The 26801-nt window shown below is 31.7% G+C and overlaps 1 protein-coding gene and 1 long non-coding RNA gene across 6 annotated transcripts in view; both read right to left on the reverse strand.

Moving 5' to 3' along the window:
- LOC126700365 (derlin-1-like) overlaps positions 1–24445 on the reverse strand; it is a 51594-nt gene extending 27149 nt beyond the window's left edge. Inside the window, exons 1-8 of one of the 5 annotated variants that reach the window (XM_050398477.1) lie at positions 24293–24445; positions 23650–23785; positions 23404–23477; positions 22973–23066; positions 22163–22291; positions 21075–21235; positions 18951–19178; positions 18549–18837 (exon numbers count right to left, since the gene is read on the reverse strand). In XM_050398477.1, coding sequence (XP_050254434.1) covers positions 18953–19178; positions 21075–21235; positions 22163–22291; positions 22973–23066; positions 23404–23477; positions 23650–23785; positions 24293–24309 — 837 coding nt within the window. In that variant the 5' untranslated portion in view covers positions 24310–24445 and the 3' untranslated portion in view covers positions 18549–18837; positions 18951–18952. Of the gene's footprint in view, positions 1–18548; positions 18838–18950; positions 19179–21074; positions 21236–22162; positions 22292–22972; positions 23067–23403; positions 23478–23649; positions 23786–24183 lie in introns of those variants that run through there. The other 4 variants (XM_050398481.1, XM_050398478.1, XM_050398479.1 and 1 more) reach the window with 4 other exon arrangements.
- On the reverse strand, positions 1546–9020 carry LOC126700370 (uncharacterized). The gene is made up of 3 exons (XR_007647122.1): positions 8981–9020; positions 8770–8843; positions 1546–1588 (listed from the first exon to the last, which is right to left on the reverse strand). It is a non-coding gene; the product is annotated as an uncharacterized LOC126700370 (long non-coding RNA).
- Positions 24446–26801: the final 2356 nt, after the last annotated feature.

Genomic DNA, 26801 nt, shown 5'->3' on the forward strand with positions numbered 1-26801 from the left:
CAATAAGACAAGGAAGGGGGATTATGATCACAAAATTTTCCACCTTTACATGACCAATCGTTCATAAACCAAACATCCCCAATCACCATAAGCAAACAAATAATCCAAAATGTGTAATAGTTCTACTCCAAGATTTGCAATCATCAAAACTATAATGGTTGAAATGCATGAACAAGAGCAGCGGCAGCTAACCGAGGACATGAGCAATCCAAACGATAGCAATAATCACCACCAGTGTCATATACCAAATTACCCTTGTGAACCTGCTGGGGCTAAATGAATGCCTCAGGGCAGTTAGCCAAATGAAGCTTGTGATGTAGGGCTTATAAGTTAATATATTATATAAACTAGACCAAGCGAAAAATAGTAAAATAAAGCTTTCGTCTAATGCCTTCACTACTGGACTGGCCATATAGACTGGAATCATCCCCTGTGTTTTCTTCAGTACTTCTATGCACTGAAAATAAGCTAAACCCGTTATAGCATAGATGACATAAGTTTGTGCTTGTGGTTTGGGTTGTCTACATGTTGTATTACTGCAACATATGACTACTATGTAAATCAACTACGTTATGTGGTAAAAACTATAAACAATCATAAAGTTTGGAGTATGTTTAATTATTGCTTGGTTATACTCGTGTATATATAATTAATGAAACAGCTAGTAATCTGTTTTGTAACAATTTTTTTTCCCTTCTAATCGTAAGCGACATGCTTCGAATTTCTCCGTAATGAACTGTAATTCATGCATTCATGGCTGCATTTGCCGAATGCAAGCTAAGCTTTGATTTGATATAATTTTAAAAATCAAGCGCGGGAAGCCTACCACGAGAAAAGTATAGTTATTTGGTTATATATATAGTTATATGTTCAATTGGGATTTTCAGGATGCTGACAATCGTTTCATGGACAACAACATCTGAGAAGGACTAACAAGGAAGTTTTATTTGTGCTCGAATTTTCTGACAGTCTTCCACTTAATTCCCAATATTGTTTTGGACAAATACATAATCATTTATTATCAGAAGAAGAAAAAAAATTCCCAGTCCACAAGCGGCAAACCACGAAGAGATCCCCCTTCTATAAAAAGGAAAAGAATCAACATCAATGAGGACTCAAGCTTGGCCAGTTTTGGAATTTTCTTATGTAAAAGTTCGGAACGTGGCAAAAATACCTTCACCCTTCATTTTTGGAAAACCTCCTCCGAAAACCATTAAATTGAAGGCTTATTCTCACCATTAACCAGCACAAAAATACCACAGCTACTTGACATTTCCCATTCAAGTATGAATCCTCAAGTCCCAACCAAAGCCACAAAGTCGATTCTCCTCAGTCATTGTTTTTATGGTCCAAATCCATCCATATGAAAGCCCTTCAACCTCCACCACTTTTCAGTTTTGAGCAAGATGGCCCTAGATTTCTAGATGTTTCCCTGCGAACGACTATCTCATCATTTCCAAAAAATGTAAGCAGCCGCAATGTCATCACTAGCACATTCCTCCTCTTTAAAATATAAAGAACATCCGTGGATCATTGGAAAAAGATGGAGACTTGATCATTAACAGAGTTCGTGTTCAAAGATAGGAGCCTGCGAAGGTAGCCATCATCAGGCTCTTTATTTGAAGGGGTGCACTGCATGCAACTAAATTTCAAAACTGATTTTCTTGACTTATTGTTTTAGAATGTTCGCTACACTTTTGTGTCATAAATAGGATATCATGGATTGATTAATGATCTGTAGGTCACATGACTCGCTCGCATATGATATTAATGGGAATCATGAAATGCACAATCAAATGAGCTAGAATTTATTAATATTCATGATATCATGCATGATCATTCTAATTGTGTGATACCCCTATGGATTTCAGAAGGTGGTTGAATTTAAAGAAATTCTAGGCAATGTTAAGAATGTATGATTCAAATCCAACCAAATGTTAGATGAACTGATGAATCACATGAATCTCTCTCAATCATGATCATCAGTTTTTACGGTTAAAGGTTGCATTTTACAGGGCTGAGTAATCACTTTCATAATACCGAATGTTATAGAATATTCAACACATAACAGTGACAGTGAGATGCATGTGTTTTTTAGTTGAATAGTTTAATCTCGTTTACTACTTAATCAAGAAAAGATTAGACAAAAATGGTCTATCGTCGCTGCTTCCATAGCCCTATTATACATTTGGATTAGTCTTGCATAGTAAGTGATGTGCATACCTAACCTAACAATTAATGGAGACAATGAACCTATCTTGAATGCTGTCTCTAATTAACTTGACTGAGTTTCGTAACAATGTGTCGATTTTGATGGGTACGTACATGTAATTATAGCTCCTGATGACTTTTGAGCTAATCTATTTTAATGTAAAGATCTTTTAATGAACCAAGAATATTCTAGGTAATTTATTTTTGAAGCAATATCCTAAAATGCAAAATCACTCAAAGGTCTAAGGTTCCCGTGACTAAAATTGATGTTATCTAGCCAAGTATCGTGTGGCACATGTCAATTAATTAATATACTTTTAAGCATTATCAGCAAAAATGAAAAATAAAAAAGGAAATAAATGGAAAACCAAAAAAATTCTTAACCTCATTATATGAATATTTAGTATTGACATATCAGAATTTGAGTTAGACAAAAGTTTGACTACAAATTTAGTTGTCATCTAAGACTACAAACTTAGTTGTCACTTAAAGTTACAACTTCAAAAAAATTAACATTTTTATATATTTTGAAAATTTAACCATTGGATTACATGTTCTTTACGCTCTTAAAACAACATAAAATTTTGTGACAATCGAATGTTATTTAGTACATGATATATGTACCTATTTTTATAAGTAATTTTAAACTATAAAACTTGCAATTTAAACGATTGATTGATGATAAAGTTATTGATTTTTAATTTTTTAGAAATTTTACAACTATAGAAGATATAAAAAGAAAATTTAATTCAATGATAGATTTATTAAAATTTACATATAATAAAAAGATATTGAGTGAAGTTGTAACCATAAGTTACAACCAAGTTTATAGCCAAATTTTGTCCATTCAAATTAACTAAATAACTAGACAATATATTTGGGGCAAAATTTGTAAAATTATATTATTTCAATAATTTTTTATCTAAATAAATACATTATTTTAAAGCTATTTAGGAATCTAACCTTTTTTTTTTAATTCAAATTCAGTTTCAACTATTTTTTGTGTTGAAATCGTGTTTCACTTAAAATTCAATTTGAAAAAAACGTTTAGTTTTATTACCATGATTATATGTATACTCCGTATTTGTTTTTGGGCTTTGAGGCTAAAATGTCTTTGAAAGTTCAAAGTTCAAAGTGAGATGCTTCTTGCTACTTTTGACCATTCAATCTTCACCTAATCCAAATACAATTGGTCATACAAAATAATGTTAACTTAAAATGCTGTGATTGACCAAAATTTAAGATTACGTCATGGAATATTGGCTAAGAAATTACAAGTGTAACTGTAGCCATTGTCCATAGCCCATAGGCCATACTCAAAAAAACAAAGGAAACTAGAAGCAAGAGGAAGAACTTTTGTCAACAATAAATAATGTATTGAGATACATCCATTCTTTGACTGCGTTGGAATTTGCCCATACTATTAATTTGACAGCTGTTTCACTCGTTGGTGGTGCTTCAGATTGACTTTCCTAGAAATACACATTACAAAAGATATATAATAATTTTAAGGGTTGTTTTACTTGTTTGTGGTCCTTAGAACTTTCCTTAAGGGCAGTTTCTTTAGTTTAGTCACTGTTTATTTGTGTTTTATCCTATGTCTTTTTATTATTTTGAAACTGTATTTTTGTTATTAACTTCGGTAAATAGATCAGGGTGAGATGAATAAATCTTATCTACATGTAGTTGATAGATATTAGGTTTCTATTTGAATTTAAATGTTAAGTCCGTATAATTTGTAAACTCATGTATTTATATGTACATTGCTTGATGCTGAATAATAAAAGTATGCAAAAAAATATTATTATCGAGTAAAGTAGTTCATTTATTAATTTGAAGGTTTTGGTTTCTTCAAAATAATCAACAAAAATATTGGGTCCATAACCGCCACCAAAATGTGTAGTTCAAAATATTTTATAGTACTTTTTAGGTATTTGAGATGTTGAAACAAGAGAGGGAGACAAAGAAAAGGAAAATTAATAGAGGAGAAATGTTTATATGAGCAAAATCTGTATTGCTAGATGACAAGTATGAACTCTAAGGGTGAGTCTAGTAATTCCCAAGTTCTTATGAAATTCACGAGGTCTTAGATTCAAAACTCCAAACCTGTATTTTGAAACTACCCCTAAAAGATTTTTTTCCCTATAATTGTCTGATATGTACGTTAGCAAAGAAAAAAAAAATTACATGATTAAATACAAGTTTTAAATCCTTGAAGTCCTACTGGGAAAAACATGTTTAACTTGACTTTTTCAACCTATTATCTATATCTATATCTATATCATAGGTTCATAACTACATCAAAAAAGTTGGGTCATAAGAGTTGTGGTTGCATTAAGTGATTATTTTCTCTTTATGAAAAGTGGCAACATTCTCATTAGTTATTAAGAAAGTGTTGTTGTAATTATTTAAATAAAGAGTGGTTGCATTTTAATAAAAACTAGTTGCTAACCCATGCGATGCACGGGAAAGCTATTAAGTTATCACTTATGACAGTACTAAACAACCTTAAAACCTAAGACTAACCCATGAAATGGATTTGAAATTTTTTCACAAATAAAGAAAGTGTTACGTGAAGTTTTGTGAATATGCTACCTTACATTTTGTGAAAATGAGAGTCATATTTGATATATTTAAGAAGCAAATAAATATCTAACGTACGTAATACTAATAAATATCTAACTCTTATCACAAAAAATGAATGTTACACGTTAGGATTACAATCTCAAAATTCCCTATCCTATAGTCAATACTAAACATTCAATTACTAAATGAAAAATATTAATTAACCAAAAATTACTTATTTATTTGTATAAATAAGTAAACATAGATAATTATATTATAATAATATAAGTATTAAAAGTACTTAAGATATTTGTTGCATGTCAATCGATTTGCATTTGGGTTAGGATTAAAAATTAAAATTATTTCACTATTCAACTTATTTTTGCTACAATTTATGAACCTCATTGCACTTTTTGGCACTATTCATGAGTCCCACTGTACTATTTCAATTAACTTTTACCTTTATTTATAGTACTTTAAGCAATAATTTTTCAATTTCAATAAAATAAATGGCATCCAAACACACCCTTAATTAGTATCATCAGTCACTACACGTCTCACATCACATTGGGCTCAAAGCTAAAAAAAAAAAAAAAAACTAATGGCTTTGCCCCATCTTTTATTCAAAAATTAAAACCTTTCTACTTTCCCAATGCAAGTCACGTGGAGGCTTTTTTTTTTTTTTTTTGGGTAAACATCATGTGGAGGCTTTGGAAACATAAAAAAAAGAGTACAAAATGTCAAAAACAAAAAGAGAGAAACTACGGAGACTGGAGACGGACAAAAGAAAGAGGAGGAAAAGAAGAAAAAAGAAGAACAAACAACAGTAGAAGATGAAGGCGTGACACCATGATCGGCGACTTGTGTTGGCAACCTGCTGCTTCAACTTGGCACAGCCCTTGCTGTGTCGTCTTCTTCTTCTCTAATTTTTTTTTTCCCTTACAAATAAGAAATTTATGGAATGAAGAGGAAGATGACGAAGAGAGAGATGAGATTATTTTGGTTTTGGTGATTTATGGGTTTGGTTTGTGTTGGGTGTGTATTGTGTTTGAAGAAATTCATGGGATGAAGAGGAAGATAACGAAGAGGAAGATAACGAAGAGGAAGATGACGAAGAGGGAGATGGGAAATTATTTTGGTTTTGGTTTGGGTTTGTGCTCATATGTACTGTTTTGGTTTGTGTTGGGAAAGGCAGAGCATCGTGAAAGGGAAAGGGCAGAGCATCGGGTTTTAGAAAATTGTTATTACGTTTTTTTTTTAATGTTTTTTTTTTAATAATATGCTGATGTGAAAATTTGTGGGAGTTTCAAAAGTTTCGGTTATATATATATATAGATGAATGAATATTTATATTCAAAATTTTGTAATTACAAAATTTATTTTGAAATATTATTCCCCATTAAGTCAAATAGTTGGATTCAAGTGATAGCTCAATATTGGTAATGGTATCAATTGTAATGTCATATACCTTTGGTTTAAACCCTACCACCCCCTTCCCCATCATCACCAAAAAAAAAAAAAAGTACAATATTAATTAATATCTCATTAACCAGATTATCTTTGTAATTTATATTGAGATTAAATTATTATAAATGTTACATGCATTCTATCTCTATATAAAAGAGTCTTACCACTCCTGAGAAGTGTATCTAAGATGCCTTTTGGGTGTATGCACACTCAAATGTGGGAAAAAAAATTGATAGATGAGAATACAAATATATGGTGAGCAATTTTGTATAGATTATTATGTGGGTAAAGAAAGGTATTGATTTGGTGGCATTTTGTTCCGTTTATGGTGTAATGTAGACTCATGAAGCTTATAGTGTATATGCCCGGGCTATTGTATGATGGGAGCAACGTGCTACTTATCGATCCCGCTACATCAATTAAAACATGTAGAATATTCTCTCATGATGGTGAGAAATGCCTTAAAGAGAACGAGATTTCCTTACTCATATAAATCATAATCTGATATATATATATATATACACACACACACACACACACTACTGATATTACTATAGTAAAATTTCTCAATATATATATATATATATATATATATATTACTGTAGGGACACAATTTTTAACGACCCAAGGATGACATTGGGCTCGTATGTAAAGGGTCCGAACAATATGATTTGTAGAGAGTGGGTTTGGAAAGGCATGACCTTGGACGCAGGGCAATGACCTGGTCCTGATTTTACGAGAGCACATACAAAGGTAGGTTTGGCCTGAATAGCTGAACTTTACATCAATATAGCTTGAAGGATTTGACTCCTCGGACTTAGTCTAACGAGCGTCTCATTCTCACCATTCTTCCCTTTTGTAGGATCCCCCTCCTTTTTTAGCTCTCCTTCCCTTTTATACTAGTATTCACTTCCCGTTCTCCATTTACGTGTCAGTTTTTCCTCGTTTAGGGATAATTACTCGTCCTATCAATCCATACGTCAGAGTGGTTGGGAAAAGCTAGATAGCATGGTATGGAGTATGGGCTTGTCAGGCGCTGGGCTCCACATTATGGTGTTGGCAGCTTTCTCGTTTGTACTGCTCTTGTACTGAGTTTGTCCTTTTCTTCAGGCGCTTTGTGAGGTGTTGAGCGTGAGATCGTCCTCGGCCACATTCTTGGGCCATTAAGTAGCTTTCATCATACGTCCTCGGCAGTAGGGTTCCTCGGCTTGGGCCTTGGGCCTTTAATGTGAAGTGGGCTGGGATTTCGAATTTCAGGCCCCACAATTACTATAGTAAAATATTTACACACTAGTATTATCCGGGTGCGATACATGGTTTGATGAAGATTCATAAGTAAGATAAAATTTTTTAAAATAATTAAAACTAAATTATTAAATAAATAGTAAAAATAAATTATAAAATAAGTAAATAATTTTAATAAAAGTAATTAGACTTTTTTTTTTATAAGAATAATTAGACTTTTTTTGGACTTTGGAATTTAGACTTTTTTAGTGTTTATATATTTTTATATTTTAAAATTCTTTTTGTACTTTGTGTTAGTTTCTTAATATGAGATATGGAATGAGTTTGATCATTCCTATTTGGGTTATATTTCATCTATGCCCTAGCGAGTACAAACAATAAGGGCATGTTTAGTAAATTGTAATAGTCACTTTAATATAATAGATATTCTTATGGTATAACCATTTGGTTATTTGATTATGTTTTTATTACTATGATTCTATGAATAGTTATTCTTTATAAATAGCTATTCTTTGAAATAAGAAATAATTATTCATTATCAAAAGTGTTGAATGTCTAATCCTTAACCTTATGTAATAACCTTTTTACAAAATTTCCTAAAAAGCCATTAATTGCCGCATCTTCAAAGAGAAAGAAAATAAGCTAGATCCTTGCATAACTTTTATTTTCTCTTATATAACTTTTATGGAGTTATTAATTTTTAAACAACGAACATATATATTAATTATTAAATTTATACATAATAAGCTAGATTCTTCTCCCACTTTTTGTTTTTTAAAAAAATGTTAAGCTTTTTTTTTTTTTTTTTTTTTGAAAAAAATGTTAAGCTAGATCCTCAAAAAGTGAAAATATAATTTTATAAAATAAGAGTATTTTAGAAAATTTGACTTAAAAATGATTTCATTCCACCTTCTTTTCATACTCTACCAATTTGTGGATACATATTTAGGATTCTATTCCTAAATGGTCACCAAACTAATAAATAATAATACTTATTACAAACTAATGAATAATAATACTTACTACATTCCAACTTAATGTATTCTTTGTAATATTTATTCATATTTTCATGTAATAATCATCACAGTGTACTAGAGATGCCCTAATAAACAAAATAGTTCCTCAATACCGATTTTTTTCCTAGTGATAGTCTAATTGAAAAAATCAACACACTCACAAATCAAATATAATAACCAAAACTGAAAATCAAAACATACACAAAATAGTTCAAAAATTGAGAACACACACACACACACACACACACACACACAAAAAACTTACATAAGAGAACCAAGAACTTGAATGAGTGTCCATTGTTTTACTTCTTTATAGTAAACTTCCTTTGGGATAATATCCTGCACACAAATTTAGAAGTGAAGAATAATAAGTAAGATGGATTTATTAGATTAAAACATAAACATAAGTTGCATTTTGAAAAAAAAAAATACAACAACATTGGATGTATTGTATGGGATTTAATTATAGGGACGACCTATTGGATAAGAGAGATTGTATCGAAATGCCATGACTGAATATATACAAGTTCATAAAATTTTGATAACAGAATTTTAGTAGGAGTATAATTTAAATTTATAGAACTTAATTAGATGATAAAACTTTGTCTAAATTAAATTATTGTTAAATATTATCCCTTAGTTAAGAGTTTTGTAGCTTAATATCCTAATAAAATATTAATTTAATAAAATGCAACTTGAGGAAAAATAAATAAATAAACTTCGGTTGTGTCATGTGTGGGATTTAAGTTTAGAAAATTTTTATAATAGTATTTAAATTTGTTTTAAATTATTATTAAATCATGCAAGTTGAGGAAAAAAACAAAAACAAAAACGTGGTTTGTGTCGGATTTAAGTTTACAAAATTTTGATAATTGATTTTTTGTTTGCATTGAATTTAAATTTGTTTTAATTTTGGGAAATTTTGGGAATCATTTTTAGGATTTAAGTTTAAAATTTTTTTAGAATAGACTTTTAGTTTGAATAGGATTTAAATTTGTTGAAATTTAAATAAGAAAATTTTACCTAAACTAAAAGTTCTTAAATATTATCCCTTAATTGAGGAAATATATCCTATCAAAAAATAATTAATTAATTTACTAATTAATGAGATATAGTATAAAAGATATGGATCAAATATGTAGTTTACCCATTTAAAATTCTATTACCAACATTTTCAAGTAATTGTTTTGATTATATTTATGTGTTATATGTTGCAAAATTAATGTGATTTTGATAAGTGGCTCATTAATTATTAAGACATTTAAGGATAAAGTTTAGCTACAAAATTGATTGTAGTCTTAAGCTACAAACTCACTCAATATCTTTTTATTGGAGGTAAATTTTGTCAAATCCACCATTGGATTACATCTTCTTCTTATATCCTCCATGTTTGCAAAATTTCAAGAAAATTAAAGATCAATAGCTATTTCATTAATAAATTTTTAAATTGCAAGTTTTTGTAATTTAAAATTATGCATGAAATATAAGATTATAGATTATATAGTAAATAATATTCAATTGACACAGAAAATTGACATGTGTATTAAGAGCGTAAAAACTATGTAATTTAACGGTTAGATTTTCAAAGTATGCAGTAATATTTATTTTATTGAGTGAGTTTGTATCCTGAGGTTACAACCAATTTTGTAACTAAACTTTGTTCAACATTTAATTTACTTTAGGGGAAATTCTATTAAAGTTTCAAAAAAATCTCTAATTAACTAGAAAAGAATCAAAATCTCACATTTCTTTATGTCATTTTTCTAATATATTTTTTTAATTGATTTTTTAATTCTTAAAGATTCCCTATAAAACCTCATAAATTTACAACATCCATTAAAATATTGTCACCTCATACTTTCTTTTATTGGTAGAATAAATAATTCCGGATATAAACATAACCATAATATATCTCTATCAACAAAAATTATAATTATGAAATTATAAATTTAGAAAAAATTAAAACAAAGAGAAAAGATAGTATTTTGTTGAATTTTCTTGTGCAAATACTGGATTACTTAATAGTATAATACAAAAATGATTTTTTTTTTTGAATTTTTATTTACTTCCTTTAAGGTTGTCACATAAATCTTTGAAAGCTCAAAATTTTCAGTCTCAACATTAATCCTACGGTGTATTTATTAAAATTCATATCTAATTAAAAAAAAATATCAGGTGATGTAACATTACTTAAAATTACACCAGGTATAACTTTAACCCAACCCTTTATTATTATTATTTTTATTATAAATTCTCTAGTTTTACTTTTTTTATATTAATTTAATATATACTATCAAATATATATATATATATATATATATATATATATAAGTTTTTAGTCTATTATATGGTTAACCACTTGAGATATATATATATATATATACATATATATAAGTCAATACTTCAAAATATTTGCTGCTTCTTTACTTTATTACTCTTTGAATAATTTAAAAATCTAGAATAAGCCTAATAAGTAATAAAGTAAAGAAGAAGTAGATATTTTAAAGTATTGACTTTTACACAAGATGTAAACATGATATTGAATTTATATTTTAAAGATATCACTATTGAATTACATGTTCTATATGTGCTTAACATGCATACCAATTTTCATGCCAATCAAATATTATTTACCATGCGATCCATAAACTCATCTTTTATTAATTACTCTATACTACAAAAACTTAAATTAAAAAATTAATTGATAACATGACTATTGATCTTTGAACACCTTGAAGATTTTCAAGTATAGAGAGTATATGAATATAATGTAATCCAACGATATATTTGTCAAAATGCACATCCAATAATAAGTTATTAAACGGTGTAACAATGGTTAAAAGTTACATTTAGTATAACTTTAAGTAATGTTACACCATCCAATAACTTGTTATTGAATTCATATTTTGAAATCGATGTGTAACTTTAACCCAACCCTTTATTATTATTATTTTTATTATAAATTCTCTAGTTTTACTTTTTTTTATTAATTTAATATATACTATCAAATATATATTTAAGTTTTTAGTGTATTGTATGGTTAACCACTTGATATTTGCTGCTTCTTTACTTTATTACTCTTTGAATAATTTAAAAATCTAGAATAAGCCTAGTAAGTAATAAAGTAAAGAAGAGGCAGATATTTTAAAGTATTGACTTTTACACAAGATGTAAACATGATATTGAATTTATATTTTAAAAATATCATTATTGAATTACATGTTCTATATGTGCTTAACATGCATGCCAGTTTTCTTGCCAATCAAATATTATTTACAATGCAATCCATAAACTCATCTTTTATTAATTATTCTTGTGAGGATAGGTAAACCGAGCACGTTTATTGGGTTATGGGCCATGCTCGAGGACGAGAGAATATCTGAGGATGATTGAAAGGTTTGTATAGGCCTAAGAGAGTGGGCCGAGGAGAAAGGTAGAGGGTGATGGAGTGATCGGGGCCCAAAAGGAGCCAAGCTAACTCAGGAGATCTTGAGGGGGTTAACACTTTGGGGATATAAACTTCAGGGAAAGTAGTAGATCTGGGCCAGCAACAAAAGAAGAAATATCTGGGAAAAAGGTTTCCACCACCACATTAAATGCACTACACCAAATGAATTGGCCGTATTTATGGAGATATGACACCTGAACAGTGTCATACCAACTAATATCTCCTCACAAAGCTTCCAGGAGGTCCAAATGGGACAAGCATCCAAGCAATTTCTTAAGAAACCAACAAGTGGAAGGCTGAGATGTAAGTGTAAGGGAATATATAAGTGAATGACCACCACAAAAATGGGGCATGTAATCTAAGAAGGAAGAAAAAAAGAAGAACACCCTATATTTTGATAAACTTGATTAAATACAAGAACATCACATCGTCGGACTCGACTGAGGAGCGTTATTTTTATCATTTTTATGCATTCAGTCTTACTATTATAATTCCTGTCAACTTTGGCCTATATTGGATTTGCTAGGAATTTATCTTGTAAAACCCATCCTTTTACAAATACATTGTTTAGGGACTGTTGGACTATCATCCATTGTTCCTAGTGGGCTGAAGCTCCGATTTGGGTCCTTAGAATTCTAATCTACAAAAACTTGAATTTAAACAATTAATTGATAACATGACTATTGATCTTTGATCACCTTGAAGATTTTCAAGCATGAAGAGTATATGAATATAATGTAATCCAACGGTATATTTGTCAAAATGCACAATCCAATAATAATTTATTAAATGATGTAACAATGGTTAAAATTACACTTGGTATAACTGTAAGTAATGTTACATCATCCAATAACTTGTTATTGAATTCATATTTTGAAATGCCATTGAATTACACGTTCTATATATTCTAAACATGCATGCCAATTTTCATGCTAATCAGATATAATTCACCATTTGATCCATAAACTCATCTTTTATACATTATTTTAAACAACAAAAACTTGAATTAAATAATTGATAATATGGTTATTGATCTTTGGTCATATTTAATTTTGTAAAGATGGAGGATATACAAAGATAATCTAATTCAACCGTGGATTTATCAAAATTCACATTTAATTAAAAAATATTAGGTGGTGTAATATTATTTAGAGTTACACTGGATGTAACTTAAACACAACCCTCTCTTTAGAGAGAGAGAGAGAGACAAGTGTAACTCTTTATTAATGTTACACCAATCAATCACTTCTATTAGACTAATATTTAAAATTTTCACTATTGGACTATACACATTATTAATATTCTTTTTAACACACACACACACATACAAAATTTGTGATAATTGGATGTTATTTATTATTCGATCAATAAACTCATATTTTAACTTAATTTAAAATACAAAATCTAAAACTTAAAATTTAAGTATTTTATAGATGAAATAATTATTAATCTTTGATTATTTTAAAATTTTGCAAACATGTGTGTTATAGTGGGCCTTTTTTTGGTTAAATCGGACTGGGCTACCTCCTGTGGTACTGGGCCCAAATATTCTGAGTAAGGGAGTTGAGACCGGCCCAACTGTAATTCAATTTGGTCCGACTTGTGCGTAAACTATGCCTCATCTACCAAGAGCACGCTTATGGCGGGCAAAGCTGTTTTGAATGAGTTGTGGTAGACAGATATGATAATAACAAGATAAAAGAAAGTAATTTGACTTCTTTATTAAAGTAAATAGATAATCCCTACTTAAGAAAAGATAATCACAGTTTAACAACAATTATTTTATAAGAAAAGTAAGGGAAACAAGTGGGTAGTATGTGGGTTGATTGAAAGAAGAAAGAAATCAGATTAAATCTGATTCGCAGGACCAAAACCAAAGAAGGAAGAACGCCTCTTCTCAAAGTGAATAATCTCCGAGGGAGATCCTGTCATGGAAATTAATCACTTTAAGGGAAGCAGACCTGAATGGTTGGTGCACAAGAGAATCCTTTGTTTTCGGCAGAGAGCAGGACTTTGAGAGGGAGAGAGGGAATTAACCTATTGGTGCATGCCTGCCGCTCTAACTCTCTATTGTTTTCTTTCCTTCCCTTCTAATATTCCTCTTTCTTATCTTTTTTCTTACTACTTCTTTTTCTTAATACTTGTTTTTCTATTTTCTGGTTTTCAAATTCCTAATATCGTAGTGCTTGTCGTCCCCCCTTTGTTCCTATACATGGCAATGGCCTTTTTATAGTGCCTGCCGTGACCGGATTTTACTATTTTAGCCCTTAACCACATTTGTCTGGTCTGGGTGTACTTGCTGACCACCATTGGTCCGTTTGTGTGCTACTCTCTATCGCTAGACAAAAGAAAACTATTTTGTTTGTTTGTCTGCCGTGGCACCCTTTCCTACTATGGTGTGGGTGCCTTCTCTCTCCCTATCTCTCATGGCATGTACCTAGTGGTTCCAACTCAGTTTTGCTCCTTTGGGTGGTATGTCATCTCAGCAGGACACTTCCCCTAAAACAGCCCTAGCAGGAACCTCAAAATAGGTTTTTCCCCTCTCCCCACCGCCAAACCATGCCCTCTTACCTCTAACCCACAACCTCACCGTGTCCTGTATTGGCTGGGTACAGACTAGCAAGGTTTGGACCTTGCACGTGCCTCTCTTTCATGTATGTCCAAAATCTGCTTGCTGCTCATGCGTTTGTCGTGGTTGGCCTACACAGTCTACCGTCTGTTTTTTACTATTTTCTTGTTCCCCTTTCCTTTATGGCTTACCCTACTCAAGGACTGGGTCTTGCTTGATGGTGGACTTTGCTTTTCTTTAGCCCACCCTATTTCCATCTCTTGCCATACCACTCTATCATTCCTGCTGCGAAGTTGTTTGTCTTAATCCTGCTGGGCCTCTTTGGGCTTGCCGTTTATTCTTCTCCCAATGGCCCAGTACGGCCATTGGTTCTTTTATTATATCACTAGCGGGCTCCTATGTCCTATTTGTTTTCCCTTGGGCGTCCTAAGCCCGTTTGCTTTCCTTGGGCTTCCTTGGCCCTTTTCTTAACTTTGCATTCTCATGAGCTTTTACTAAATTCTTTGGGCTTCCCCGGCCCAATTACATTATCCCTCATCCTTGGGGTTCATAGACTTGCCATCAACCCCTTACTTTCTTTGATTTCATCACTTTGGGCCTGTTGTGGCTCATTCTCACTTTTCCACATCATATACTGCCCATGATTTGCTTTTTCTCTCTTTTTGGGCTCCTTTAAGCTCATTTACCTCCTCAAGGCCCATTTGTTTATCTCATGAACCTGTGATCCATTATTCTTGCTGCTTAGGCTTAATAGATTTTCTATCCATTTGCCAACTCTTTTCTGTCCATGTTGCTGGGCTTCTCCTTTCCACTTGGGCTTCCAAAATGGCCATCAACATGTGTACAAGAAGATATGTAATCCAACCATGGTTTTGTTCAAATACACATCTAATAAAAAGTTATTGAGTGATGTGAAATTATTAAAAGTTTTAACAAGTGTAACTTGAGTTAATGGATTAGATAAGAAATACTATTTGATTAACATAAAAATCAATGTGCATGTTAAGACCAAATTGAACATGTAATTAAAGGTAAGAGTTTTAAAATTTTAATCCAATAAAAATGTATTAAATGATGTAATATGAACAAAGACTTATATCAAGTATAACCATGCATAGTTATTATCTTGGGCTGGCCTCGCCAGTTAGACTAATGATTTGATTCCTATATCGGTTTGATATTTTAATTAGATTATTTTAAGCACATTATCCAGTTAAATCCAATTAAATGTGGTGCCCTAGTGAATTCTTTGTAGCCTGTTCAACTTGGACAAGTTTTTTTTAATATTGTTCAAGTTTTTCATGTATTCCAAATTAGTTGTCTACTTAAATTTGAAAAAAAAAATTATAAATATTACAATTTTTGTTATTTTAGAAAAAGAAAAATGCTATATTAAGGAGAGAAATTTGCGATGATTTCAATAATTTTGTCTCTTAATTTTTATAATGTTATTATGAGAAATTATAAAATTTCAAAATGGTTTAAATTAATACTGCTCTCGTCCTAACTTATTGGTTCTCTATTTAATCCCAAAATGTAGTACTTTTTGAATGTCAATAAACAAATTTTCAAAGTTACCCTTAATTCATTAAACAAGTCAACCGTTATATCACTAAAATTTAAATTAATGAGAATGCTTTTGAAAACTTGTACATTTTTAACTGAAAGACAACACATTAAATTACATTCATATTAAAAAAAAAAAAAAGAATTTCCTAAATAAGACCAATAACAATATATAACATAGGCAATATTATGTTAAATATGTCATCATATGCCTATATATATATATATATATATATATATATATATTATTTGGCTTAATATCAAGTTTTACATTCCCATACACAAAGTACTTAAGGGTTTAGGTGTATAGGGTTCGAGTTACAAGATTAGTAATATACTATAATTATCCCCAAAAAAAGAAAGTATTAAATTCTATAACTTGAAATTAATTTTTTGATGCATCAATAGTTGGGGGTGGGGTTAGCATCACATAAAATTATCGAATGTAACCTGAACCTAAGGAAAGAAAATATATACAAATCCGTTGAAAAAGGTTACCTTACAGATTTAGGACCTCTCTCTCTCTTTCTCATGAAAGATTTTAGGATCACATCGCAGCAAACGTGGAATCAACAAGGGTAGTACTGTCGGAGAATTCTATATAAAATAATCAATAAATATATACAAATTATTACAAAGAAATCAAACAGAAACAGCAGCAGGTACTTCAAATAATATGAAGAATATCATAGGAATATCCGTTGGACTAATTCATACACTAATTCAACGATCTCCTGTATATATTAACGAATATTGTCTCCTCAAGTTTTCCAAATTCCAATTGTATTTGATGTCTTCGAATTAACATTCATGCATTTTAGATTGTGGAAAAAACACAAGATATACATTCAACATTCTGATGATGATGGTGTGATGATGTCAAGATGACACCGAGAGAAACAACATATATAACGACGAAAGTGAAACAGAACAAGAAAACTCCAGGTTGTGTAAGGCTATACACCAAAAAAGAAAAAGAAAATGAAGTTCGGTCAATTCATAGTATTTACCAAGTATTTAACATTTGAAATTTTGAATAGCGATTGTTTGATGACACGATTTGAAGTTATGATTTCAGTGGTTTCACGCAACTATACATGGTATACATACCATTCTTCCTCTTTCTCTGTATTATGGTAGGCCCAAGTAAGTTGAATTGTGAGAATTTATATGGAAATTTTCAGTGTATTTTCTTGGGTGACTATAACAAGACTAAATAAATAAAATTTGGTGAGAGTAAGCAATAGGAGACTTCTCATCTTTAAAACTGACAGAAATGGAATCTTTCTTTTTTCTTAAATGAGTTAAATTAATGAAAACTGTAAGTTCACTTTGGTTGTCATGGTTGCCTACAAAAATATTTTTGAGTGGAAAGAAAAACATCATGATGTGGGTGTGCTTTCATAATTATTGATAAGCTACTCCTCATATCTGAATGAAAGCTTTTGCAGTAATCTCGTGAATATCATTGATTAAAGGAAAATTTCAGGTGAATATATAACGTTATAAGGTCCATGCATTAAATTTCAGCTCAAAATAATCTCATCCATAAATATTTGAACGTTATATCTTTATTAGATTTCCTTTAAGCCTGAAGTTATTGAACTTGGCTTTAGGGTGAGTTGTCAATTTCTATAATTGTATCAAGACTCAAAAGCCTTACAGGTTCAATTGCCATCTTTTGGTATTTCTAATGAAAATGTCAAGAGTTCAGATCTTCCCTTGTCATTATAATTTATAACTATTGAATCGAATTTAAAAAAATGAAAGCACACCATCAGTCATCATGATGCAACTCTAAGGACAAGTTCGGTTGCTCAGAATTTCAGATCCTCCAAATAACTTCTAGCTAGATCGATGAGGGGTCAGGCTTGGTTGTGCACACCCTCATCATAGATTACTTTTTCTTTCTCACTTTCTCGGGAGGCCCATTTATAAATGGTGGTGGAAATTTGGAGAGGAGCATTTATTCATTTTAACCACTGTACTATCCAGATGTCGTAAGTCTCAATGGCTTGGAAGAGCTTGTGAAGTAATACAAGTTTCTCCTCTTTCACTGTGGTTGTTTATTTTCAAGACTTATCAATGGCCAATGCTCTGAAGCTGTTATTGGGGTTAGAAGACTCCAAAGGCTCAAAGCACTTCCTTAATGTCTGAATGACAAAAATGACCAATATAAGTCACAATGTGGGGTAACCTATTGAATGCACAAGATTGTGCATCCACCAAATTCACTCCGTCGAAAACAAAGCAGCTATTTGTTGCTGCTGATGGCTTCTTGAGCTTCACTAAGAAATATGAAGTTTTCATTCTTAGCAATAGAAGTATGATTAATCATAAGTGACAACACAATAAGGTGGGAACCAAGTTTCATAAAGCTGAAATCATTAGTTAGAATCTCAATCTTTCTTGTATGATTAATCATAACAGATAACACAATAAACTGGAAATCCCTATCATGGATCAGAAGTCATTAGTTAGATTCATCCTTTTTATTAATAAAAAAGTCGGTATTAAATACAGCATGATATTCTCATGTTCATTGAAAAACTAACCATCTAAGATGTAACACAAAAAGGTACTTGTAGATATGACAATTTCAATAGTACGCTGCAAAAGCAAGGCCTCCAGTGTGTTAAGGCAACTCACTCTGGCGGCTGAACACATAATTGCATCTTGTGACACTGACACAATGTCAGATGGGATCTACCACTTGGTGTTGGTGGACCCTAATATTGAATTCAGCAGTCCTGTTGCAAAAATATACGAATTACAAAGTCACATGATCATACCAATAATCATTTAATGTAATTCAGTTAGAATTTGGTTTACATATTATTCAAATATTCACAATGAATATTACCTCTAACGGCCATTAAGACGATGGCTTCTGCCTCGGAAAGCAACACCATCAGCCTGGTTGGGCTGCTGTGCTTGTGCATGACTATCTGTTTCTGCCTGCCCAGTGGTGCTTGGTTGAGTTCCATTGAGACGGTAGCTTCTTCCTCGGAATGCAACTCCTGCTGATGGATCATGCTGCACTGGGGTATTCATTTGTGTTCCCTTGCCCCAAAATGCAACTAATTTGTGACTGGAGAGTCATTAAGGATAATACAATTATTTCACAAGAAGTGTCTAACCTTCAATTGGTATTTTTCTCAATTTTTTTCCTTCCTCATATTACCTCAAATCTTTGCCAGAAGAAAAAATCACAGATCAGGATGTTGGCTATGCTTAATTATTTGCATGATATAATATCTGCTATAGTGTAAAAGACTATGTTAAACCAGTGTTAGATCTATTATTGCTCAAGGACCCAAACTTGTTGTAAAGTCCACACTTTTGTAAGTTTGCACTTACAGGATAAGTGACCTGATCCCCTACTAGGACAAGAATAGGGCTAGACTAGGAATTTTGTTTTTATAAGTAAATAAAGGATAGTGTCTATTACACACTTTTGTGGTGTGTGGTAAATGCATTGAAAGTGTATAAATACACTGAATTCGTGACTAAAGTCATGATTTCAGTGTATTTATACACTTGTGTGGATGCACACAAGTGTGTAGCAAGTTTTCCCCATAAATAAGTACTCTTTGATGTATTCTAGATTTTCCATGTAGAATTTGAATCAGTAGTCTGTTTCTCTAATAGAGTAGTCTGCATGGATCAAAACGACTCCACATACCCAATTTCCTTGATTCTTGATAGCCACAGCTACTGTCAATGGGCCTATGCTATGAAAAGATCCATGAAAGGGTGTCTCTTATGGAGATATATCACTAGAGAAGTTGCTAAACAAGTCAAATTAGATGCGGAAATGTAGATTGTCTTCAAGAAACGTTAATGACTGAAATAGTAACTCTTAGAAGATTATCACATGGTTTCTCAATAACTGTGCTCCCTTTATTAGAGCATTGCTCCGATGGTTAGAGACTGCATATGACATATGGAACTTTCTAGCACAACACTGTCAAAAAAATTTTCTTGTTCATCAATATCAATATATTTTTTTGAATGGAAGATATAGACATCATTATCAATATAAGACCACTATCATCACATGCAACAAGAAAAGGCCAATATATTGCTAAATTTAATTCGTAAATGGGATCAAACTCGCTTCTTTTGAGCTAAATGTATCTGACATTGTGATTCACTTCACACTCTTGATGGTACAGTCAAGGAATTGATATCTGTAAAAACATGCAAGAAGAAAGCTCAAACACAACACTATAATTCTATATTACTTGTTCCACCCTCACTATCTCAATTATGTAAAGTTGGACAGTGTAGGATCCTCACACAATGAATACCATTGGGATAGCCCTAAGGTGGGAATTCTATTTGAGCATTCCTCTCTTCATCTTCCTCCCCACTTGCTCTCTACTGCTGCCACTCTGCCTCTTACCTCTGAGTCCTTACATATATCATATATGGCACACTAGTTTAGGTCATGCCTCACTGTCTCATCTTTAGCCCTTACTTTCCAATTGTCATTTAGGGTAGGACATGTCTGAGTCTTTTCATTGTATTTCATGTCAATTTATAAAATAATTTTCTTTACCTTTTAAGTGAATGTCTTTCGTATCCTCCATTTGATCTTGACCATATCAAAAACATGTGCATGATGAAACAAGAAGCCTCATTTGCTATGTAGCCAGTGGTAATGTGACAAGGTGATGTGTGCATCAAACATCTTTTTTTAGCATTTTTTGGAGTCTCCAACAAATAATGGTCTATGGTTCAAAACTTGCTGCATCCTTGACAAACAGGAACACAAGGAACACAGACACATTGGTCTGTTTTGGGAGTAGTGAAATTCTCCACAAGTTTATGGAGAAATACAATTTCAAACTACGAAGGTTCAATTATCTTGAAATCCTACCAGAAAAGCAAAAGAAAATCATAAGAACGAGGTTTAAGAGTTTTCAAATAAAAGTTTAATGCATGCATTGCTAAAATAAAATAAAAACAATAGAATGGATACACCCAAAGAGGGGTCTTCAAGATGAATTTCCCCCCAGCAAGAGGATGAAGCACCGTTAGGAAGTAATATAAATGTCCTACAACCATCCCTAGAATGCCTGGCTTCAAAGGATTTCCGAGTAACAAATCAACTGCTAGCATTACATAAGGAAGATAGAATCCCTACAGTAAAAAATAAAAAATAAATAACCAGCCTCTTAGATTCCTTTCAATTTCTGATTATATAATAAACTTCATAAATGTCATGAATATCCTTTCATTGTCTGTTGCATAAAGGGAAGCTAGAGGTGTACAGTGGCAGGGAGTACAATTGTACATAAGATTATAAGAAACAAAGAAATATTCTTCTTGAAAGTTTGGAACTACCAAAATAAAAGATCATGAAAATAGGCTGCATTATTTATAATTATGGGTAGAAAAAGTTTGTTGATATTACACAATAAATTACAGGTCAAATATGGTGGGCACACTTAACTGGGACTGCAACACCACGATTTCAAGGCTAACCAGGCATAATTTGGGAGACCATTTTTTTTTCTTTGGTTAACTTCATCATGGTGGTACCTCTTTATGGGGCATACCTCACTCATGATGCATTTTCAAGGGCCTCTAATAATAAAATCTACAGGAACCAAAAGTACAGCAATTCATGCATAAAGATATTCTTTTCCTTTATTGCAGGTTCACACTCCAACTGCATTGGTACAGAAATAGTAATGAAAGAAGAAAATGACGACAGATAGTAACAAGTGAGGCAAAAAAGACCAAGATAATTTTTTATGCAGCCAATTGGTTGTGCAGGAAAAAGGCAGAAATGAAGTTACAAATGTTGTATCAAACCTTCTTTGATTGATAATCTAGATGCACAATGAAGCTTTATAGTATGGTGGTGCAGGTAATGAAAGTTCTAGATATCAAGCTATGTTATAGGACACATTAGACTCATATTGAATGTTACAGAAACAAAGAGGTCTAATTTCAAAGTTCATATACAGAAAAATAGTTGCTAGCTTATATTGTTCCAAATGCTAGAATAACTAAAACAGAACAGCGGAGAGAAAGATTAAAACAAAACTGGTAGAAGGGTACCTTCATTGACACAAGACCATAAATGCTTATTCGTGCATTTGGGAACTCACGGCTCCAAACATAAACAAGCATAAATACTAAGGAACCTCCCATGAATGGAGACCACAGATATGGAACAGCAGCCATCACCTAAGATCAAGTAACACCCTTGTCATTATTTTCATGATATTTTGATTAGTATTGGGGGATTTTGGTTCACTTGTTTTGATATTGTGTTAACATATTATGTGAGGAAATTTCTTCTAAATTTTAGACATAATGCTTGTAAAATAAATATAGCAGGAATTATCATCTATAGTCTATACCATTAGATTTCTTGAATTTGCATAATTGTTCTCCATACATGTTGCAAAATTCATTTCTAAACTGGGACAGAGTTGTATCATTTGTAATTATTTATTACGTACTTATACTTTTGGAATTCTACATCTCCAAACATATTATTTCAATTTTTACTAGTTCACCAAATATATCTGGCATCTCTTGACAAAACTGCTTGACAACCTATTTCTCTGTTCTTTCCTTGACAGTTACTCAGTTTGTCATTAGAAAATAATCTAAGTGTTTCCGACCCCAATGCTTCCTTAGTTTTCCACCATAGAGCTAAAAGCTGTCTTTCTCTCCAAAAAAAAAAAAAAAAAAAAAGAATCGAAAAGCTGTCTGATAAATTCATGTTATTTGGCAAATCACATGGCAGATCAATATTCCCCAAATTTTACCATTAATTAGGATACATGCTCATACTTTAGTGAACGTTACTGGAAAAAGAAAAAGAAAACTCTAAAAATATGATAATTTGTTCTTACTTACAAGAAGTGATAGTGCTCCAAAGACGAACATCCATACATAATCTGCTGTTCTCTTGTCAAAGGGTCCTCTCTCAAGTGAAACACCATATCTTGCTCTATGCAAATCAGCATGACAAAGTATTTCAAATTTTCAATATCACCTTGAAACATAGTGTACAGACTGTAAACCTTGCCTAACTTTTAATCTTGAAAATCAATGATCACAAGTGAATGATAGGGATTAAAAAAGATATGTATGTACAGGCATCAATTAGATGATTAATGGCTTAATGCAAATGTGGATCTTCATTTAAGGTCTGATATTTCATCTATTGGATAATTTTAATTGCGCATGGTTTTTCCAAAACATTCTTTCCGGCTACCTTAACCCAAAATTTAAAGTAAATGTAATATAATATGGTTGCAGAGGGTAGATAGAGTCAGATATCTTACATCATTAACAGACGAAATGCAAAGGGAAATGAAAATTGCCCAAGAAAGAAGAAATTCGTAATAAGCCTCCAAACCTGCACCATGTACAAACATTAACAATCGGGGCATAGGCAGAAAGTGAACCCTCAAATTTTAACTTATTACAACATGATCTTTGCAATACAAAATGAAAAAAAAAAAAAAAAAAAAAAAAAATTTAATCTCATGTATTACAGATTGGACAAATTGGCAACTTAACTTGTTTACCTGAAAACGTTTTAGTACAAGGCCATAAAATAATGCTATATTGTAAGGATTATAAAGTTGCAGATAGTATGCAGATGTGGTCATCAAGCAGGCCACTCCATAGAACTTGCTTACAGGTGGGAGAGATCGATAGTATCTGAAACATTTTATGAAAAATCAGCTTGTTTAAGTAGCAAAGAGGTTACAGAAATCATGAAGTATCAAAATTGCAAGCCTTGATATAAAATCAAGAGCCAGTTGATTTTTTTTTTCTTTTTCTTTTTTTTTTTGGTTTAGCGAGTCCAAAAGTAAATATTCAGAAACTAATGTGACCAAATAAATATATAACTTGCAGCAAGGGCAAGAAATATTGCATGCTTCTGAACCACCTAAAATTATTGATACATTATTATTAGACTGAGGGAGGGGCATCAGATTTGTTTGGAATGAAATCCACAACAAAATCAAATTATATATTGAAGAAAAGAAAGTACTAAATTTTTTCTTGCATAAAATGATTAACACTAATTTTATGTAAGAAAATTAACCAAGTACCATTGTGTAACATTCAACTAACTAGCATGCAAATCAACAAAAGGTCATATATGCATGTGATCATTGAAATGTTTGTGTGTTTGTGCATAGAAGGAAAGAGAAAGATTACTCCGCTGGGGTAGACATTGCACAGAATGGTTTTCTTCTGTCAAGGTAGTGTGATGGTGGTGGAAAGGGTGATCGTAGATTGAAAGACTATAATAACAAGAATATTGGATATGCATTGCACTGGTCTTCAACAATAGTATAATACTAGTATAAAGTATAAACCAATGAACTGGCACTTCAAAGAGAAGACTTTGGAACCTGAATATTGTAATAACAAGAATATTGTCTTCTTTAAAGAAATTCAAATTAAATTAGCCATATTATTTTTATAAGTTTTCTAGTTTGACTTTTTTTTTTTTTGGTAAATTTAATATATATATATATATATATTCATATTTTGTGGGGTACAGAAATTTAATAAAGTAATAGTGTCACGTGTCATACTCAAAGCCAAGGAGGCCATTATCGTGCCGAGGAGTCCATACACTTGGACAACAAAACCAAAGGGGGGTCACACTGTGGAGGAAGAGCTTCAACGAGGAGGTTAGCCTTGACGTGATTGGAGGGATGGTAGCTGCCACCACATTTATTGTGCCTCACCAAACCCTCTGACCGCATTTATGTGGAGAAGATCTCTAAACAGTACTGTCTTAGTTGCCGCAACTCACAAAAGACTGGGAAGGGCGTCTGATGGGACAAGCACTCGAGTAGTGGCCTTTATAATCAACAAATAAAGGGCCAAGATCAGTCAAAAGAGAATATATAATGTGAGAGATCCTCCACGGATGGGGGATCGAGGAATCTATAGAGAAAACACTGTAGCAACAAGAACTGAAATTGTATAAGAGTCTAAAAGACTTATATTTAAAGACCACTCTCCTCAGATTTTGCTGAGGAAGGATAAAGTAATTCAAGTCATTTATACAAGAAAAAAAAAAAACCTTCTTTAAAGAGTAGTGTTAGCATCACATAAAATTACATAGAATGGAATCTGAACATAAGGGAAGAAAATCTACACAAATCTATTGTAAAAGGTTACCTTATTTATTCAGGCCGGATCTCTCTCTCTCTCTCATGAAAGATTTAGTAGCATGTCACAGCAAACGTGGAATCAACAAGGGTAGTGTATAAATTAATCAATAAATATATATATAAAGTTACAAACAAATCAAACAGCAGCAAGTACTTAAAAATAAATGAAGAAGTTCATGGAATATTCGTTCATATGATAAAAAAATTGATTAACTAATTCATCCACTAATTCAACGATCTCCTCCATTAGCTAATTCATCACAAGAATTGAGGTTAAGAGCAATTGGGATTTAGAAATGCCTGAACTAAATCATCCAACTTTTCAGTATTAATATAGTGTGAGGAGAGGAAGAGATGAAGAAGTTAGAAAGCCAAAGTCTGGCGTTAGGAAGCTAAAGGGTTGCCATTTGAGATTGTAACTATGGAACACAAAGAGTTGCTGTTTGAAATTGTAACTATGGAACACAAAGGCAACAATTGTCACTAAGGAACACAAAAGGTAGGGAATTATTTTCTTTTTATTAGTATTTTTAAATTTAGAAAAACTAATTTTAAATTGTAGGAAAAATTCAAAAAAAAAAATAGTAATAACATGACAATTTATGTGACTCAACCTGAGCGTAGCAACATTAAATGCTACGCTCCAATTTTTAGTAATATATAGATATAAATTAAATCCTTTACTTAGATATAAAAATTGGAAAACACTTGAGGCACATAAAATTTTATACGAAACATAAGTTACGTAACATTCTCCCTCTTTCTTTGTATTATGGCATACATACGCGATAAGTACACACAAGAAAATGTGTGTACATACGTTGTACATATTATGTGTAACAAGAAATTTATTTAGGCATAAAAATTGGAAAACTCTCGAGGCATAGAAAATTTTATAGATCGATGGGTTGGTCCATGAATTCTCCTTGGCCCAACCATAATTCAGAGAAAAAGGGAGAATATATATGAAATTTTCAATTTATTATTTGGGTGCCTATGAGTCTATGACAAGACTAATAAATAAAATTTGGTGAAAGTAAGCAATAAGAGACTTCGAATTCATCTATTTAACTAACATAAATGGAATCTTTCTTTTTCTTAAATTTATGAAAACTGTAAGTCCACTATTGCGATGCTGTGGTTGCCTACAAAAATATTTTCGGAGTAAAAAGAAAAACATCACAATAAGGGTGTTTTTTCATAATTTATTGCTTCTGTTGTGCAACATTAGCAGCTATATCATCTATTTATTTTCAACATTTTTATCTCCCCAATATTTTATACCGTAGCATTATAATTTCTCCATCCATTCATCTTTTTTTTTTCTTTTTTTTTTACTCTTCTTATTCTCATTTTATTTACTTTAAAATTTACTATTTTTTTTTTCATTCAATTCATATTTTGCCCACACCAAAAAGGTAAATACTCTCTCTCTCTCTCTCTCTCTCTCATTTTTTATTTATTTCTTTTGGCAGATTTTTAATTCTTTACTGCATCTTTGGTTTAGGTTGATGAATTGTGGTGTTGAACTCTACTTT

The sequence above is a fragment of the Quercus robur genome, chromosome 9, assembly GCF_932294415.1.
Source record: "Quercus robur chromosome 9, dhQueRobu3.1, whole genome shotgun sequence".
NCBI lineage: Eukaryota > Viridiplantae > Streptophyta > Magnoliopsida > Fagales > Fagaceae > Quercus > Quercus robur.